General features: G+C 38.0%; 1 protein-coding gene across 2 annotated transcripts in view; it reads left to right on the top strand.

Moving 5' to 3' along the window:
• col1a2 (collagen, type I, alpha 2) overlaps positions 1 to 18068 on the top strand; it is a 50497-nt gene extending 32429 nt beyond the window's left edge. For both annotated transcript variants that reach the window (XM_043689936.1, XM_043689937.1), the window contains exons 29-52: positions 415 to 468; positions 2001 to 2045; positions 2137 to 2235; positions 3716 to 3823; positions 4285 to 4338; positions 4466 to 4519; positions 4699 to 4752; positions 4971 to 5024; positions 5123 to 5230; positions 7356 to 7409; positions 7918 to 7971; positions 9029 to 9190; positions 9308 to 9415; positions 10584 to 10691; positions 10809 to 10862; positions 10962 to 11069; positions 11184 to 11237; positions 12573 to 12680; positions 12782 to 12835; positions 12937 to 13044; positions 14362 to 14611; positions 15458 to 15648; positions 15765 to 16007; positions 17645 to 18068. In XM_043689936.1, the coding sequence (XP_043545871.1) occupies positions 415 to 468; positions 2001 to 2045; positions 2137 to 2235; positions 3716 to 3823; positions 4285 to 4338; positions 4466 to 4519; positions 4699 to 4752; positions 4971 to 5024; positions 5123 to 5230; positions 7356 to 7409; positions 7918 to 7971; positions 9029 to 9190; positions 9308 to 9415; positions 10584 to 10691; positions 10809 to 10862; positions 10962 to 11069; positions 11184 to 11237; positions 12573 to 12680; positions 12782 to 12835; positions 12937 to 13044; positions 14362 to 14611; positions 15458 to 15648; positions 15765 to 16007; positions 17645 to 17791 (2433 nt within the window). In that variant the 3' untranslated portion in view covers positions 17792 to 18068. The remainder of the gene's footprint in view (positions 1 to 414; positions 469 to 2000; positions 2046 to 2136; positions 2236 to 3715; positions 3824 to 4284; positions 4339 to 4465; positions 4520 to 4698; positions 4753 to 4970; positions 5025 to 5122; positions 5231 to 7355; positions 7410 to 7917; positions 7972 to 9028; positions 9191 to 9307; positions 9416 to 10583; positions 10692 to 10808; positions 10863 to 10961; positions 11070 to 11183; positions 11238 to 12572; positions 12681 to 12781; positions 12836 to 12936; positions 13045 to 14361; positions 14612 to 15457; positions 15649 to 15764; positions 16008 to 17644) is intronic.
• Positions 18069 to 18565: the final 497 nt, after the last annotated feature.

Raw genomic sequence — 18565 nt, 5'->3', positions numbered from 1 at the left:
TCATTTCATTAACCTTAAGAAAAGCAACAAATATTAATCTCAAATCTCAAAGTTACAATTTTTGTCATTAATATTAGTATTCAAACATTTAACACATTCATAACAAGTTCCTCTCTTTATTAAAAATACTGGAGTAATTCCTTTTTGTGATAGTGAAGGGAAGGTATTAGTATAAATTGATTAAGAAACACATCCAACAATAATGTCTGCATTATATTTTGTTTAAAATTTGACATAGTTTTGAGAAGAATGTAGAATGAATTAATTTTACAAAATTTCTTTTTTGTTGTTGGACAATAAAGCATTCTATAAATATGTACTACTAGTCTTGTCTGCCAACTGCACATTTCCACAACTAAAGTCCCATCGATCTGGTATTGAAGTCCTAAAATGCATTTCTTTCTGTCACTGTAGGGGATGCCCGGACCTTCTGGTGCTGTTGGAGAGCCAGGCAAACCAGGTAATCAGGTAAGACAAATAATCATCTGCCAATTCCAAGACTTATATGCTCTCCATATATGAACTTGAATTATCTGAAATGCCTTATTCAAAACTATGCCAATATGAACTTTGAAATGACAAATATTATGCCTTTGTTCAGAAATGTTGTAAAGATCAGCCCATCAATTACATACCAATGAGTTTATCTTCAATGGCAGGGCAACTTCTCAATACAATTATTTGGGAAGAATTAATATTGATATGGCGCAATGTGGATTGTTTCAGAAGAGTCAGCATGGATTTGTTAAGAGAAAATTGTGTCTAACTAATTTTCTGGAGTTTTTAGAAGAGGCAACAAAGAGGTTTGATGAGGGAACAACTATTCTTGTGGTGTACATGGACATCCAGAAGGCATGAAATAATACAGTGAAATGCAACAGACCTGAGGGAAGTTACAGTTCATTGAATAAAAGGCACAGTATCAACATGGATACAAAATTGACCAAAGGATAACAAACAGAGAATAATCATTAATGGATTTTTTTTGCGCTGGAAGGAGTGGAGTTCCTCAGGGCTGAACCCTCGATTTTCCAAATATATAAATGATTTATATCTTGGTGGGCAGGGAAGAGATTCAAAGCTTATGGCTAACACAGAATTTAGAAGAAATGTAAACTGTAAAGGGAACAGTGTGGAAATTATGAAAGACATTGACAAATTAGTGGAGATGATTATTTAGCAGATGAAGTCCAATACAAGAGAGGATGCACTTTGATACAAAGAACATGAAGCAACAGTATAGAATAAAAGACAATCTCCAAAAGCAGGTGCAGAGAGGCCTGGGTGGACATGTGCATAAATCATCAAAGGTGGCAGAACAAACAATAAAGCATACATTACCCTCGGCTTCATAAACAGGAGCAGAGTGCAAAGGTGGGGGGGGGTCATGATGAATATATATATAACACTCTAATTAGACCACATTCAGGAAGGATTTGAGATACTGGACAGAGTGCAGAAGAAATTTACATGAATTGTCCATGGATGAGGCCCTTTAATTATGAGGAAAGATTGGAGACGTTGGGCCTGTTTTCTTTGGGGAGGAGCAGGCTACAAGGCATTATGATAGCTGCTTACAAAATCATGAGGGGTCTGGACAGAGTGGATAAGGAGAAGTTAATCCTACTTGTAAATGCAGAGGCCAGAGTTTTAAAATGATTTGCAAAAGAAACAAATGTGAAGTGAGAGAAACTTATTGATAGAGCAAATAGATAGACTCTAGATTGCAAATGTAGTGGAGGCAGGTAAAATTAAGGCATTCAAGGGAGGGTTGGATAATTATTTAAATACAAACAAAAGCAAAGTTACAGGGAAAAAAACCTTCTTCATGCTTTTCAAATGCATCAACTGTGAAATTATATATCCAAAGGGTTAAATAGCATTCAGAAAATGTCTTCTTCATAATGGGAAATTTTAGGGTTATTTTTCTTTTCTTTCCAGATTTTACTTTATAATGCATTTTAATGTTGCAATATCTTATTACTGTCATTTCTCCACAGGGTCTCCGAGGTGATCATGGCAGTCCTGGTATTTCTGGTACAAGAGTAAGTTAAGTTTCTATAGTTTTGCACTTTCAGCCTCTTCAATGTGATAACATCATACTTAAAGCATTGTGGTTCATATTTTCCTATTTAGGGCGAACGAGGTCCTCCAGGTGAACGCGGTGCTCCAGGTTCTCAGGGCCTTCCTGGTGCTCGTGGTAGTAGTGGTGCTCCTGGCACTGAAGGTGGAAAGGTAGGCTGAACTTAACTTTTTAAAACTTAAATTGCATCAATATTCAGCCCATGCTTTGATGTCAATTTCTTGAATTATTCGAGTATTTCTTTGAAATCATTTGAACGCAAGTCACATTGCAAAGATAAAGTCACCATATTCCTCCTGGACCATAGGGCTCTCTCTCAACTAGGAAAGACAGCTGATGGTTAGCACACCTTAGACAAAGGGAGAGTTGAGAATGATAGTCCTCCTCAGCTGGTTTGGGAACTGGACCCTCACTGTTGGCATCACTCTGAATTGAAAGTCAGCCATTCAGGCAACTGAACTGACTGACCCACAACATGTAGTAATAATATGACTGAAAGGGTCACTTACTTTATTCCATTCTTCAACATAAAGATCTTAAAATTTCATATCATCATCTGCCATATCAAAGCTGTGCTAGTAATGTGCTGCATGTCTTATTGACCATGAGGGCAAAGTTTCCTAGTCCCTGGAGGCAGGTTTTAGAATGAAACCAGAAAATGAGAGCATTGGGTCATTGACCTGACATGTTCCTACTTCAGGGTGGTCAGGCTGGTGGCAGTGTCAATGTAGTGCTGTCTATCTATTAATTAATTAAGTGCCTTAATTGGGGAATTGGTGGATTCATTGCTGCCCCTTGGTATGAGAATGAATCCAGCTTTATGGAAGTGGCCTAAGAACAGCAATCCAGTGAATTATAGGACCAAGAGGTTTCATACCTCAAGGTCAGGACTGTGAGGATGAAAGTTTGCAGCCACAGCTAATGCCAATTGGCTGGACAGTTTCCTTCCTCTGGCTTCAGTCTTTATTTTCAAAGCTTCATTCACACTTCTGAGGATGCCTCCATTTTAAGGTGCCTTTATGTTGAAACATGTCTAATAGCATAAAATGTCCTTAGCAATTTAATTTTAAAGATCTTTTCCACATTATAAATGAGTAACTGAGAGTTGTTGCAGTCACTTTGTGACTAATGTGAATAACATGGTGTAAGAATGAGCTTCACACAATGAATTAGGAATTACCTATAGCGCATTATAGCGGATTCATCATTGGACTAGTTAAGCAGAAGCATAGGTTAATGCTCAGGGGTCCCCAGCTGCAACACTCAGTAAGGCTGCTGGTCTTCCATCTTCCTTTGATTGTATGTCTAGCCTCAAAAGCCAAACCATCATTCTTCAAGTGAAGCTGCTAGCCAGAAGATTATGTGGGAATGAACAATACAGACTTACATGGGCTGGGGAATTGGAAATGGCATTAACATTTGAAAACAATCTATCAGCAGAAGATGCCATCATCAACTGTTCAGGGTAAACCTGGAATTAGCATCATTTATTTCTTAAATAAGGAGATTGGGATCTTATGCAGGAGCTTGAATTTCTTAGAAAGATGTATCAATGGGTTTTCAGTGCTTTGTGTTGGGCATTGCATTAACTAACAGTCAAAAAATTTACCCGTTAATCTTTATTCCTTTTAGGGTGAAGTTGGTTCCACTGGTCTACCTGGTCATGTCGGTGCCCCAGGTGCTCAGGGTTCACCAGGTGAAAGAGGTGGTGCTGGCACTCCTGGCATCAAAGGTGAAAAGGTAATTTTGTAAAATATTGACAATCTTTTTTAAACAAATAGAAATATATATTTTCATTTTATTTTCAATGGTGCATAGATTTCTAACAGATTCACAATGTAGCCTTCCATAGGCTTTGCTCTCTTCATTAGAATGCACTACCACCAATTTAAATAAGAACTATTAAAGCTCAGTCATATGTCTGTGCTTCATATTAGACACTTTATAATTATGGCTCATTCAATGTGTTTCAACCTTTTCGTTTTTCTTTAATGATTTAAAGATAAATTATGTTTGAAGCATAAACAGAGGAAATTCAACTTATGGCCGGAAGACAGAATCCACAAACATGTATAACATTATTAGCTTTAAAATAATTTTTAAAATAATTCATCAAGATATTAAGCACCGATATGTGTTGCTATTTCTTAGAGCTGCACTATCTTGTATACCATCTAACTCTGATGATATGTTTTTAATAGGGCGATGTAGGTTCAGCAGGTCCTCAAGGAAGTCCAGGTCCAGATGGTGCACGGGTAAGTGCCCCATAATTGTTCTCTGAATAAAGTTGTGTCTTATATTATTGTATCTGCCAGTATACATCAATCAAACCTGAACTTATCTTTCACTTTGTCTAAACCTTTTCAAATTTCTTGTTCATAGGGTCTTCCTGGTCCTGGTGGTCCTCCTGGCCCCAGTGGTCCTCCTGGTGATAGGGTAAGTTTCTGAAGCTTGCTTAATCTTTCTAGTAATGGCACCAGCATCCATGTTGTCTGTTGCTGTTTTTGTTATTCACATACATATCACCATTTTCTCATTAACAGAGCTCATATTTTTTTTTACATTTATAACGTTTTGTAATCATCAACAACTGACTTAAAGTCTTTTCTTTTCAGGGTGACTCTGGTGCTGTTGGTCACCCTGGTCCAGCTGGTCCTCGTGGTCTTCAAGTAAGTAAAATAAAAGCAATATGTGGTAAAATGAATTTCTATTCTATCTAAGCTTGTATTGTTTTATTTTTTCTAATCATGCTGTCAGTTGTCGATAATGCAATGAAGAAAATGCCTGTTGTAGTTAAACGTAATAGCAGTGACACATTTCAATCAGCCTCCAATGTGAGAAGAAGTATGGACGATACAACTATTTGGTTTTGTCTTTCCCTGCCTAGGGTGAACGTGGTGAAGCTGGTCGTACTGGTCCCCCTGGATTTGCTGGTCCAGCTGTGAGTTTCAAAACTTCCTTTTATCTTACTTTAAATACTTTTACACCTTTTTAAAAACATAAGCTCTTAAAAATGCTTACTGCTTTCTTCTATTAAAGGGTGCAGATGGACACGCTGGAGCTAAAGGTGAGAAAGGTGTGACTGGTTCCAAAGGAGAGGTCGGTCCTGCTGGTCCTGTTGGTCTACCTGGTGCCGCTGGTCCTCCAGTAAGTATCCTGACCTAAAGTCATTCAATTAAAAAGCAATTCTACCTTAACTAGTTGACAATTCATTCTCAAACACTTTACTTTTTTGTATCAATGTCATGTTTAAAATGATATAAATCATCTGGCATTAAAATGGGCAGTGGCCAGGCATAATACATCTCTGTACAATGTTCTGCCACTGCAATTCACATTATTTGAACTAGTAAACAACAGAAAAGTTCTGCCTGAACTGTCTAAACTATAAGACCATTTTGGTCCACCTTGAGATGCCTTTGGCTGAGGATGAAATATTAGCTGGAATATGATCCTAAGGACACAGAAATAAATTAAGATGCACAACTTACCTGTACAAAGTTATGCACAGCATATGATTTAGATTGATACCCAGACAAATGCACAGTTGTCTTATGTATGCCTCAATACCTTATCTATGGTATTTACCAACTCATACTTATACTTGAATGATCTACAGAATTTATATTTTGAAGTTAGAAATCTTTGTAAGTGGAGAAACAGTATGTGAATTTCGTTCATGTTAATTCAGAATTATTCTGTAAACTTTGAATCCCACAGTTTTGCTATTTTTGCTTAATGCTCAATTCTGTGCCCCATAATGAGCATACCACAGCAGAATTTGACAGCGTTAACCTTGTCCAATGCCTTTTTGTTGTACAAGAGGCTCACTTAGATTACAAAATTTGTATATATCACTTCAGTACAGCTGTTTCCTGGGTAATTTCACTGGAACAATGTGGGCTAGGGGCATTGATGAAGAGAATATATGTAGAGAGTGATACCGCTGAACTGCAAAATGGTGGTATCCATATAAGTACCTGGTTTGCCAGTCAGAGAAAGGAATAAGTGAGCAAAGTTGGTATCTGTAGGTGAGTTCTTGGAAATGCATGAGTCATATAAAGGTCACCATTTCAACTATCATCCATGGAGGCTAGATTTACCTCTTCAGTGCTATCATTAGCAAAGATCTCATGTGCAGGAATTCCACTTCCTGTTCGAATTCATCACTGACTCCAGTGGACTTTCTTCTGCTAGGCTGAATTGAAATATATGAGGAGAAAGTGAGGTCTGCAGATGCCGGAGATCAGAGATGGAAATGTGTTGCTGGAAAAGCGCAGCAGGTCAGGCAGCATCTAGGGAACAGGAGAATCGACGTTTCGGGCATTAGCCCTTCTTCAGGAATGAGGACAGTTTGTCCAGCAGGCTAAGATAAAAGATAGGGAGGAGGGACTTGGGGGAGGTGCGTCGGAAATGTGATAGGTGGAAAGAGGTCAAGGTGAGGGTGATAGGTCAGACTGGGGTAGGGGCGGAGAGGTCGGGAAGAAGATTGCAGGTTAGGAAGGCGGTACTGAATTTGATGGAATTGACTGAGACAGGCTGGGGGGAGGGGAAATGAGAAAACTGGTGAAATCCGAGTTCAAAATATAATTGAAATATATGGGTAGTTCCCCCACGGGGCTCATACGGGACAATTTCCCCTTCTGTGGAGGTGGCAAGAAAGGGAGATAATGTGGTGTGCTGGCCTTGCAGAGAAATTTATCTCCTTCTCTCCCCATAATTCCAATGACTTTTGCTGTTCTTGGCCATGCTGTATCCAGGTATACAATTGATCTTCAATCAGCAGATAAATGAGATTTCCTGAGGTCTCGCAATTTAACTGCAAATCTGCAAGAGCCAATATACTTGATGCTTCAGGCTTTGCCTCCTGTGGTAATTTTGAACACAGGCTCTCCACTAATATTTCATGCTGCTCTTTCAGGACCAGTTGTGACGTAAAGGGTAAAGGGTACACCTGTTGCTTTATTGTTTTTAAAGTCCTGGCTTGCTTGTCCAACCTGATCTTTTATCTGAATAGAGCAGTTATAAATAAAATTCAATCCAGCACACATGCAAAGCAAATAGTAGTCCAAAATTGTCCAATTTGAATTTTGACACAGCTACGACCAGGTGAAATTAAATGATCAGATGCACTGTTTTCAATCTTCTCAAGGTAGATAATATGTGTCTTCTGCAGTACTCAGGAAACGAGCTGTTTGTAACTATCTTATGCAATATTTGTTATCACAATGTACAATTCTATGTTCATAATTATTTGTATTTCTCTTCTTAGGGTCCTGCTGGAGCTGCTGGTCTACAAGGACCTGTTGGTTCAATTGGACCATCAGTAAGTTAAATATTAATTATACTACAAACATTTATTTGAATAGATTGGGCCTATATTCTTTGGAGTTTACAAATACAAGAGGTAATCTCATTCAAAAATGAATAATTATTTGAGGATTTGACAGAGTAGATCTACAGGGTATTATTCCCCCCTTGAACTAGGATTCAAAGACTCAGGATAATCCATTCAGCTAATTAGAATTGAGATAAAGAAACATTTATTTGCTGAGAGGTTGTGAATCTTTAGAATTCTGAACACCAGAGGACCATGAGTCTTCAATCAGTGAGCAAAACTAAATCTAAGATGGAAAAATTTGGACACTTGAGGGAAATGAGGAATAATGTGGGGAAATGGACATGATGTAAAAGTTCTCCCATGATCTTTTCCAAAGACGGAGTTAGCCATGGGGTGGTAGGGCATAATGTTGCTCTTACTTCTTTTGATCAATTTGTGAAATGTGGCTTGGACTATAAATGGCTAATTTCAGCAACTGCTTTACTTTTCCTAGGGTTTTACAGGTTTCCCAGGCCCAGGTGGGAGAGCAGGTGCTCCTGGTCCAGCAGTAAGTACTTTTTCTTCTAACATTTCTTATCTGCACCTCTCTCTGAATGAGCAAAGTATTCGACTTTGACACTGTGATTAAACCAATGAACAACATGCAATAGCTTGAGTTAATGTAAGCAATTATAACTGCTTCTGGTGAATATAGCAATATGTGTCTGTCTCCACACAGTGTTAACTTTAGGATAGGGTGGTTAAAAATATCAAATCTAGAAGGTTTATTTTACAAAGTATAAATCAGTATCAATGGTACATGATGATAAATCAGTGTCTAATGAAATATATTGGTTCTGAGGGTAATTAAGAAAGATACGTTGATTGAATATTTCACTATTTGTAGCAATCCTCAGCATCATTTGTCAACTTAATTCACTATATCTAAATTTTCAACCAATAGGGATTGAGTTAAGGTCGTACTGATATTGAAGTCTTCCTGCCTGTAATGAATTTTCTCTTGGGTTAAACTGTTAACCTAAATACCACAAAGAAAGAAGATTCATGTCAGGGTGGAAGAAGAAAGATAAGTTGCATGAGGAGCGAGTGCCAACATCAGGTTTCTTGTCAAGCAATGAAATATTACAGATATATAAAATCTGAAACAAATGTAGAAAATACTAGAAGTTCTCAGCGGGTAGTTAGTATCAGTAGGGAAAGGAAGGTAAGCTCAACATTTCAACCCTATGATTTTTTTGTCAATTCTGCTATAAGATCATAAACTTGGAATATTGGTCCTATCTTCCTTTTTGCACTGATGTTATGCAATCTGCAGTGTTTCCAGTATCTGCATTTTTGTTTTATTAATTTCAAAGTTCCTGTTCCTGCTTAAAATATTGACTTTGCTAAATAATCATGGAGTTGACTGTACAAATTTCAGATTGTTTTAAGACCATATTGTAAAGATGTCATCCAATAGCAGAGGAGGCCCATTTGTGTCTTTGTTCTGGAATACGTACTCTGAATGTGTGTCTTAGAGTATACCCCTCTGGCAACTTTATATGACAAGAGATGAACAATAGATAATAAGCAGGCATCAGAAGTGATTAATGCATTTTTTATAGGGTCCACAAGGTTCCCAAGGTCCAGCTGGTCCAATTGGTAATTCTGGCCCACAAGGTCCAAGAGGTGATACAGGTCCACAAGGTCGTTCGGGTTCATCAGGTCCTGCTGGGCTACAAGGTATTCCTGGAGAGAGGGGTCCCTCTGGTGAATCAGGTCCTGCTGTAAGTTACTTTAAACCAGTGGTAAAGTAGCTATTAAAAGGATGTATAATTATAATTTCCATTACTTCACTCAATAAACATTGTTACTTGTCCACTTTTTGTAATATTTCTGTACAGGGTCCTCCAGGTTCTGGTGGTCCTCAAGGCTTCCTCGGTTCAGCAGGTGCACTCGGTCTTCCAGGTGCTAAAGGTGAATCTGGTCTCCCAGGTGTCTCAGGTCCTCCTGTAAGTGTCTCATTTCATAAAGTAGTACATTCTTAAACAATTTGGTTAATTAGTGTCGGGGTATATTCACACATTTACAAATACAAAAAACTATTATCCAGATCCTAATAAAATTCAAATTTAAAAACCCAAGAATTCTCATCAAGAAAGTAGATGGGAAAGTTATCCCCTAAATATGCCAGTACAAGTTTGTGACAGGTTGTTGGTTTTGCATACACACCTTTAAGGTAATTGTTGCAAGTTGGATTATTCTTCACAACTGGATTTAGAGTGGGTTGTTTTGTCTTTGAGCTCTCTGGTGCTGTCTTCTACTAGAGCAAATAAAACACAGAAGGGACAATTTTAACTCTTTCAGAACCCATCTACTTACACAAAGTTAAAATCAGGACTGATTCTTAAATGTTTAAGTTGGAAATATGAAATTTCTTGAGCAACAAAAAACCATTGATAGGTAACCCTAGCTGGGAAATCATGACAGTCTAATCTTCTCCCCATTCATGGATAGAAAATCAGGGGCTGTAAACCTGAAATTCCTTGAAAAATATTCTCTGCATTCCTCTCTGGGAATTCCTGACTACAGAATCAGCCTGTACATTTACTTTCAGTTATTTTAGCTGTACCACTGTTGCTATTAATATCCAGAATAAAATAGCCACGTTTTAACTTGTGTTGAACCATTCTGGTATGTGGTGTAAAAAGAAAGATCAATCTGAAATTGCAATATGAAATGTCAGTATCGATTTTAAAAAGTGCTTTCAACGTCTGTTGTCTTGGAACTTGTAATGAAACAATATATTAAAAACTATATTCTGCTAATTTAGCAATCAAGGATTAGGTTTTTTTAGCAGTAAACTTGTGTTTTTCACTGTTTGGCATTGATAGTGGACAACTATTTATAAAATCCAACTCTTAAGTCACAGTGGCCGTGATATTTCATGAACATGTTACTGGTGTCTTATTATAATTTCAGTAGAGGACTAACAAGAGACTATAGAGATAATATGTAAAGAGCTGTTCATCTGATTCCTTCTGGGAGACAGTTTAGAATCTATGCAGAATTTCTTTTGAACTGAGTGTTGTAACGTTATTTTTGTTTATGAAATATCATACTTTCTGAGTGAAGTGATCTCTTCTTCTGTACTTAATCTTATTTGCTATTAATTTCTAGGGTTCACCTGGTTCAACTGGTCCTGCAGGGGCCCATGGACAACGTGGTCCTGCCGGTGCAGTTGGTCCTAGTGGTCTGACTGGTCAACATGGTGAAAATGGCCGTGATGTAAGTAATTAAATAGACCACTGTTGTCAATGTTTTATTATGTACATGATACCCTGGATGAGTAAATAATATATGTACATTTCATGATCATGTTTTATTCTTTCTTTCACTTTTAAGGGAAATCCTGGCAGTGATGGTCCTCCTGGACGTGCTGGTCTTGCTGGATCTAAGGTACATGCAGTCCTAACATCTATCCTTAATAAGTTTATAGGTTTTGAATGAATATGACTTATCTTCATGATTTTTGTTTTCTGTTTCTCTTACACTCAGGGTGAACGTGGTGACCCTGGTAGAATTGGCAATGCTGGTGCTGTTGGTCAACCTGGTGCTCATGGTGCTGCTGGTCCTGTTGGCAAATCTGGCAACCGTGGTGAGGCTGTAAGTTTTTGGTTTTATTTTCCTTTTAGTCAAAGCGGTGTGTAATAGTGAGCTGATGTTCCACATTTTGTAAATTAAAATTAAAAATACTTCTTTGTTTTCTTTTACGTTAAGGGCGTTGCAGGTTCAACTGGTCCTGTTGGTCAAATGGGTCCAAGAGGTCTTGCTGTAAGTACATTTTAAGTTGCTGTAGTATCACTCATATTAAGACAGAAAGGTTAGATGATTTAAGCTTAAATATGTCTCCTATGCTCAAAAATAAACGACCATTTTGCAGGCAGTCAAGAGTGCTTTGGATGATCATTTAAAAGGGGTAGTGTGCAAGGTTGTTTGAAAGTGTAAGAGGATAGCACTAAGCTATGATGCGCATTTGGAGAGGTGGTGCACAATGTATGGAATGAATGGACTCCTCCTGTACGGGAACAATTCTGTGTGATGCAATTCTTTGAAGTGCTATGGAGAGTAAAAGGTTTGGAGATGAGGCTGTTATGTTGCGTTGGATTTCTGGAGGTTTGCCAGAGGAGCAGAAAGAGTTGCATCTGTAACAAATTGCATCTTGAACTTTGGCAATGTGATGTCATGGAATGGGTTTTTTTAATTCTGCCACCTCACTTTTCACTGCTAATCTTCAAAGGATATCCACTTACAATGAAAACCTTCCCTGGATTTTGTACCAGAATTCCTCTCCAACAGAACAGTCTGTAGGAACAGGGCAAAGACAGCAAAGAAGAGTAGGAAGGTTATACTTCAGTTATACAGGGCACTCATGAGTCAGCTTCTGGAGTACTATGTATAGAATTGGTACGCTTATTTAAGAAAGGTAGAGAGTACATTTGAAGCAGATTAGACAATGTTTACTGGACTAATATCTGGAAGGGCAGGTTGTCTTATGAGGAAAGATTGAATAAGCTAGCTTGCTTTTACTGAAGTTTAGAAGAGTATGAGGCAACTTGTTTGAAATATATAAAATCCTAATAGTCTTGTCAAGGTAGATGTGGAAAGGATGTTTCCTCTGATGGGTGAATCTAGAACTAGGGGCCACTTTTGAAAAATTCAAGGGCTACCCATTTAAAACAACAATGAGACTTGTTTTCTCTCTCAGAGGGTTATGAGTCTTTGGAACTCTCTTCCTGATAAGGTGGTGGAAGCAGATTCCTTGAATATTGCTAGGTCATAGGTAGATCAATTATTTTTACACATGGTTGGAAGATTACCAAGGTTGGCAGAATGGGATTTGAGGTTACAGTAATATCAGCCATGATCTTATTGAACGGCAAAGCAGACTGGAGGGGCTGGATAGCCAATGCCTGTTATTGATTCATATGTTTGTAATAGGTGAGTATTCTTTGTACTGCAAAGAACCCAACAACTATGTCCAGAGCTACAGCTTTACCCATTACTGATAGAAATAGAGACCCAGTGAAGGTCTTACTGTGTAATTATTTTTCTATTTCTTTCTCACACAGGATGAATCACTAAATAAATAAATTATTCTGTTTGTAGGGCCCACAAGGTCCACGTGGAGAAAAGGGTGAAACTGGTTTCGCTGGTTCCAGAGGCCTGAAAGGATTGCGTGGACCCGGTGGTTTGCAGGGTCTTCCTGGTGTTTCTGTAAGTAATCCCAGTATTCCTGAGTATTCCCCCTTTTCAAGTTTTTTTTCCCCTGCTGTTTTCAGTGATAAAATTCCTAATTGATTACCTTTCCTGTCCAGGGCATTTCTGGTGAACCTGGTGGTCATGGTTCTGCCGGTCCTGCTGGCCCAAGGGTAAGGAAAGAAATAGCTGTTTCAGATTCAAAGAATTAGTCATTTGCAATTTAGAGCAGCACACTAACAATGAAAAAAACTGCTCTATTTGTTCTATCCAGGGCCCATCTGGACCTTCTGGTCCTCCTGGTAAAGATGGTTCATCTGGACATGCTGGTCCTATGGGTCCAGCTGGTCATCGCGGTCGTCCTGGTGATGTTGGTCCTATGGTAAGTTGAAACTTATAAGCAGCTGAGTGTATTTTTAATTTTTTTTTAAAGTTTGCATTTTGAGGACAACTTCATTAGTGCTTGTATGGCATAATGAAATATGACAGTACACAGAATTATCCAGTTTAACCAACTTCTTATTCACTACTTAAACCTCCACCTACCTTTCAATTAAAGATATTACCTTAACCTTCTTTTCTTTCTCCTTCACATTCTTGTATAGCTTACCCTTAAATTCATCTACACTATTTGCTTCAACTCTCCTACTGCTAGCAAGTTCCACGTTCTCACCATGCTTTCGTTAAAGACATTTCTTCAGAATTCCTAGTTGGGTTTCTTTGAGACTTTCTTATATACAAGGTTCATAGAAATGCTCTTCCCTAAAATAGGAAGCTTTCGTTATATTTGCACTCAAGACCTTTCATAATTTCAAATATTTTTGTTAGGTCACCTTCAGCTGTCCTTATTCAAGAGAAAAGAGATGCAACCTTTCAATCCTTGTCTGACATTTAGGCCCATGCATTTCTGGGCTTGGAGCAGGATGGTGTTGTCTGCTTATTAAAAGGATGTTTTCATCATTTTGGAGGAATTAAATGCAATTTGAAATATTCAAACATGGAGTTTCAGAAAAGAATATGGAGAGGACATCATATTTAAGAAGTTGAACAGGGGTTAGAAATGGGATGGTTAATGCAAGGGGAATGAACTGAAAAGACAGGGAGCAGGTGCAGACACAGACTGAAGAAAGCAGTAAAGATATCTTGGTGTCAATAGCCTTGGGAGGTTAACAGAGAATGAAGATTTAAAATGGAAGGAGAAATGGAACAAAGTGAGATGTTCAAAGAAGGAGAAAGTGTCAGAGGAAGAAGCAGTGAAGCCAATGTGTGATCTGGTGATAACCAACACATCCCAGCACAGCAAACTTGAGGGTACAAATGGTGGAAGATGTATCAAGTCATGCAATTTCATTAGGGAAGGTGTCATCATCCCTTAACCAATTTCAGTTAAGGCTATGATACCAAAGCAATCAGTTACAAAAGGTTCCTAGATAGCAAGAGCCTAGTTCATTTGTGCGAACTGCCCTGGAGTACTATGCATCTGCCTCATTCGGGTATTTGATCACCCAGACATTGATAGACAGTTGAACTTGTTGAACAGATCGACAGACATATCATCTTAAAATTGTGTAGAATGATCTGAAATTGTTGTCAGTAGAATTGTATAATGATTGCGGAGAATCACATACAAGCAATTTGTGATAATAAGAAGAGTCAACTGCAAGAAGGCAAATGACTTGTAAACCTTGTCTTTTTTTAGGGTCCCCCTGGCCCACCAGGTCTTCCCGGTTTCCCAGGCGTTGCTGGCAGTCATTATGAAGTGAGCTACGATCATGAGTATTATAGAGCTGACCAACCAGCTGCAGTTAGAGAGAAAGATATTGAGGTTGATGCCAAACTGAAAGTTCTGACCAATCAGATTGAGAACATCCGCAGCCCTGAAGGCTCAAAGAAAAACCCTGCTCGCTCATGCCGTGACCTGAGCCTCAGCCATCCAGAATGGAAGTCAGGTATGTTTGTGTGCAAAACGACTATGTCTTTTATGTTTAAAAACAAGTCACTAAATATACCATGTAGAATGGTACATTATAACTTAAGGTCATAATGTTAATCTCTGATCTATGCTGAGTGAGCTAATTCAGCCATTGGGGAAAGACTATACTTGGTTCCCATCTTTAGTCTAGAAAAGAGGAAAGTTTGCCAACATTCTAATTCCCAATTGTTACTCATTGATCTGTGCTGGAAAATTACAGATATCAGATGATAAGTTAATTATGTTTCATTATGATTTTTGCTACCTTTTGCTCACAATCATCATGTAGCTGTCACATGAAAAATTGCCAATTCAACAAGGTGTCATGGGACTGATAACACAGACAATGAAAAATTGCCAATTCAACAAGGTGTCATGGGACTGATAACACAGACAAAATTAAAGAAATTGGAATGAAGTTTTATTTTAATTCATTCAAGGGATATGCACACTGCTGGTTGGGTCATTATTTAACGACCATCCCTAGTTGCCCTTTAGAAGCTGGTAATGAGCTACCTTCTTGAACTGCTGCAGTCCATTTGGAAGTAAAATTCATTTATACGTTATTTCTATCCCTTCAATAGGAACTACAACTAAAATTTTAGCTGCCTAGTTTTGAGTAATGGAAAAATAAGATGAAAATCTTATTTTATACCTTATTAAATTCTAGAATGTTTAATCTATAAACTGTGAATTTCAGATCCATTTATGAAAAGTATTTTTCAGATTTCTGTATCTGCTTTGTAAGTTTTGAGAGGAGTTAATTATGATGTGTTGCTCCAGCAACAAGAAAAGCCTTATTGGTGCACTTTCCCCAATTTAGGATACTATTGGATCGATCCTAATCAAGGATGTATCATGGATGCCATCAGAGTTTACTGCGACTTCACATCAAGAGAGACTTGTGTACATGCCAACCCAGATATCATCGAACGCAAGAACTGGTGGAATAGCAAGACTCCTAAAGAACAGAAACACGTTTGGTTTGGTGAAACTATCAATGATGGTGTTCAAGTAAGCCCAATTCAGATCTAAATTATGAAGAATATTTAACCCTTTGCAAAATGTGTCTATGCAACATATTGCAATTTTGGGAGACAGTTATCTTACCTTGACTCTCTTTGTTCTAGTTCACTTACAATGATGAACATATTACCCCATTTGTTATGGGTACCCAGCTGACCTTCCTGCACCTGCTCTCCAATGAAGCCTCACAGAATATCACCTACCATTGTAAGAACAGTGTGGCATACATGGATGAGGAGACTGGAAGCCTTAAAAAGTCCATTATCCTGCTTGGTTCCAATGATGTTGAACTCCGAGCTGAAGGTAACAGCAGATTCACTTACAGCGTTCTGGAAGATGGATGCACGGTAAGTTCTGGCCACATGTTTTATTACTAGTTGAGTCCAAATACACTCATTGTTGCTGGAGGTACAGTAGTGTAGCACCACAATCTCCAGAAGACAAATTGTAAACACTAGTGCAGCCTTTTTCACTGGTGGATACTTTTCCATGCCCCTAACCAATGGTCCTGTAAATGCAATTCAATAGCATAGAAAGTAGCATACAGATTCTATTCCAAATTAAATATTGCATGGTTTACATGCATGTGGCATAATGGCATTGAAAAAACTGATCTTTACAGAGTTTTATAGGGAACGTAACTGAACTCAGAACTTCCAGTAAAGGTTCTAAAAGTAGGATACTGCTGTTCTTTTTCCTACACTGATTAACTTCTTTTTTGGTCTCTTAATAAAATCATCCTTTAAAGCAATTTAATTGAACAATGAAAATTTGAACTTAAAGTCACAACTATTTCAATATTCATCTCAATCACAAACTTCTCACTACATCTACACATCTGTTCTTTTCATCCAGTTGCATTAATCAAAGCACTTGCAGTGAAACCTATACATTAAACTCTGCTCCTTCTTAATGTCCCATTGCTCTGAGCTTTTTTTATCATCTAATCATGGAAATTGTGGGAGTATCTTCACAGAGATCTGTATGGCAAATTAAAACGAAAATCAAATGTTGTGCATTTTCTGCATTCATTAAATATATGCTGTAAAACAAAGCATCCTAATCACACAAAGAAACTGCAAAATATAAAACTGTGTATAAGCAAACTTGTACCTATATTAGCATGCTGTTGGTACCACCAATAATAAACACCCTAAGTGAAAATGATCTACATGTATGTTTGAAACCTTTGATAGATTAATAGCACGAAAGTGCAGTAGGACTTTGTAACTTTTAGAAGGATATTTTAAATACATTTCTCTACCTATTCCATTATATCTTGAATAAGGAACAAGACAGTGGCACAGTGGTTAGCACTGCTGCCTTCACAGCAGCAGGGACCTGCATTCAATTCTAGCCTTGGGTGATGTGGAATTTCTACATTCTCCCCATGCTGGTTTCTGCTGAATGTTCTGGTTTCCTCCCACAGTCCGAAGATTAGGTAGACTGGCCAAGATAAGATGGGGTGAGGGCATGAATTTGGATGTGATGCTCTTTAGAGGGTTGTTGCAGACTCAAAGGACTGACTGGCCCCTTTCTGCGCAGTAGAGATTCTATGTAAATTAAACCAAATATGTCAATAAAATACTCCTTCCAAATATGTACCTAATGATTTTGCTGTGATTTTAATATCAGAAGTAGAGAAAGGAGCGCCAAAATAAATGTCAACTGCCATCTCCTTCCTCCTCTACATTGCCACTCTCCTTCTCTATACCACCACAACCCCTGACCCAGTCTTGGCAATTTCAGCTCCTAGATCCCAACTGCACGTGCTTGATCAGTTACTCATTCAAATCCAACAACAGTTGCAGCAGTATGGGAGTGGAATCTCAGATGAGCAGCAATAAATTCATTCCTTTCTAATCTGTTTAATTTAGAATGCAAAAGAAACCCTACCAATTACAACCCATGTCATCTTTATCTTTTTATCAAGCAGAAATGCATGCCGTCTAATTAACCCTTTATTCTGTTTCACTTGTAACAGAAACATTCTGGTGAATGGAGTAAGACAGTCATTGAATACAGAACACAGAGAACATCTCGCTTGCCATTTATGGACATTGCACCTATGGATATTGGTGGCCCTGAACAAGAATTTGGTTTGGACATTGGCCCAGTCTGTTTCAAATAAATGAACTTGAGCTAAATTAGAATACTCTCCGCATTTTTTCTTTTATTTTTTACTGAATGCTGATTCATTCCATGTCTTCTGCTCATCCACTTGCTTAAGTTCTGGGCTTAAAGAGAAGTAGGAAGTCCAAAATAAAAAATGAACATTGTTTTCTCCATGCAATTTTAATGCAGTTCCCAACAACTTGGAAATTTCAAGAGATTATTGCAGGTGAAATCTTGCCCTGAAGGTTTAAATCACGAATAATGGAAAGTAAATAAAAGAACGTGAAAATGAGTGTCATCTGTAGTCTTGAATATTTTTCAAAGAGGAAGTTTAAAACCACAGCTTCCCAAGGTTTAAACTACCTCATATACTTAATTTAAAGTATTAAACACATAATTTCTTTCTCAACGTTAACTGTGGTACTTGGGGTTCAAATCATTTTGTAAAGGTGCTAAGTGGTATTGAATTGTGCAGATACCGTACTTGAAGTACTGACTGTGGTGCTAAATGAATGTCCCATGCCATCATTGAGACTGTCACAATGTGAGGCCACATCTCCAGTGCTGTATAAAGTTGTACAGTAGTTTTATTTCTTAGTAAACTCCATTCATTATTACCACGGAATCCTCTTGTCTCTTCCCAAACTAAACATGTGGATAACTTCCTTGCCATTTCCATCTCATTACTTCAGGTGTTCATGCTTTTAGCCATGCACTTTCACTCCAACTGAATGGAAAAAGGAGGCGACAGTTCTAAAATCAAAATAATAAAAACTAAAAATGTTCCTAT

Source organism: Chiloscyllium plagiosum, chromosome 5 (assembly GCF_004010195.1).
Source record: "Chiloscyllium plagiosum isolate BGI_BamShark_2017 chromosome 5, ASM401019v2, whole genome shotgun sequence".
Lineage (NCBI taxonomy): Eukaryota > Metazoa > Chordata > Chondrichthyes > Orectolobiformes > Hemiscylliidae > Chiloscyllium > Chiloscyllium plagiosum.
Note: the sequence above shows the minus strand (reverse complement) of the source record. Positions and strands in the feature narration are given on the sequence as shown.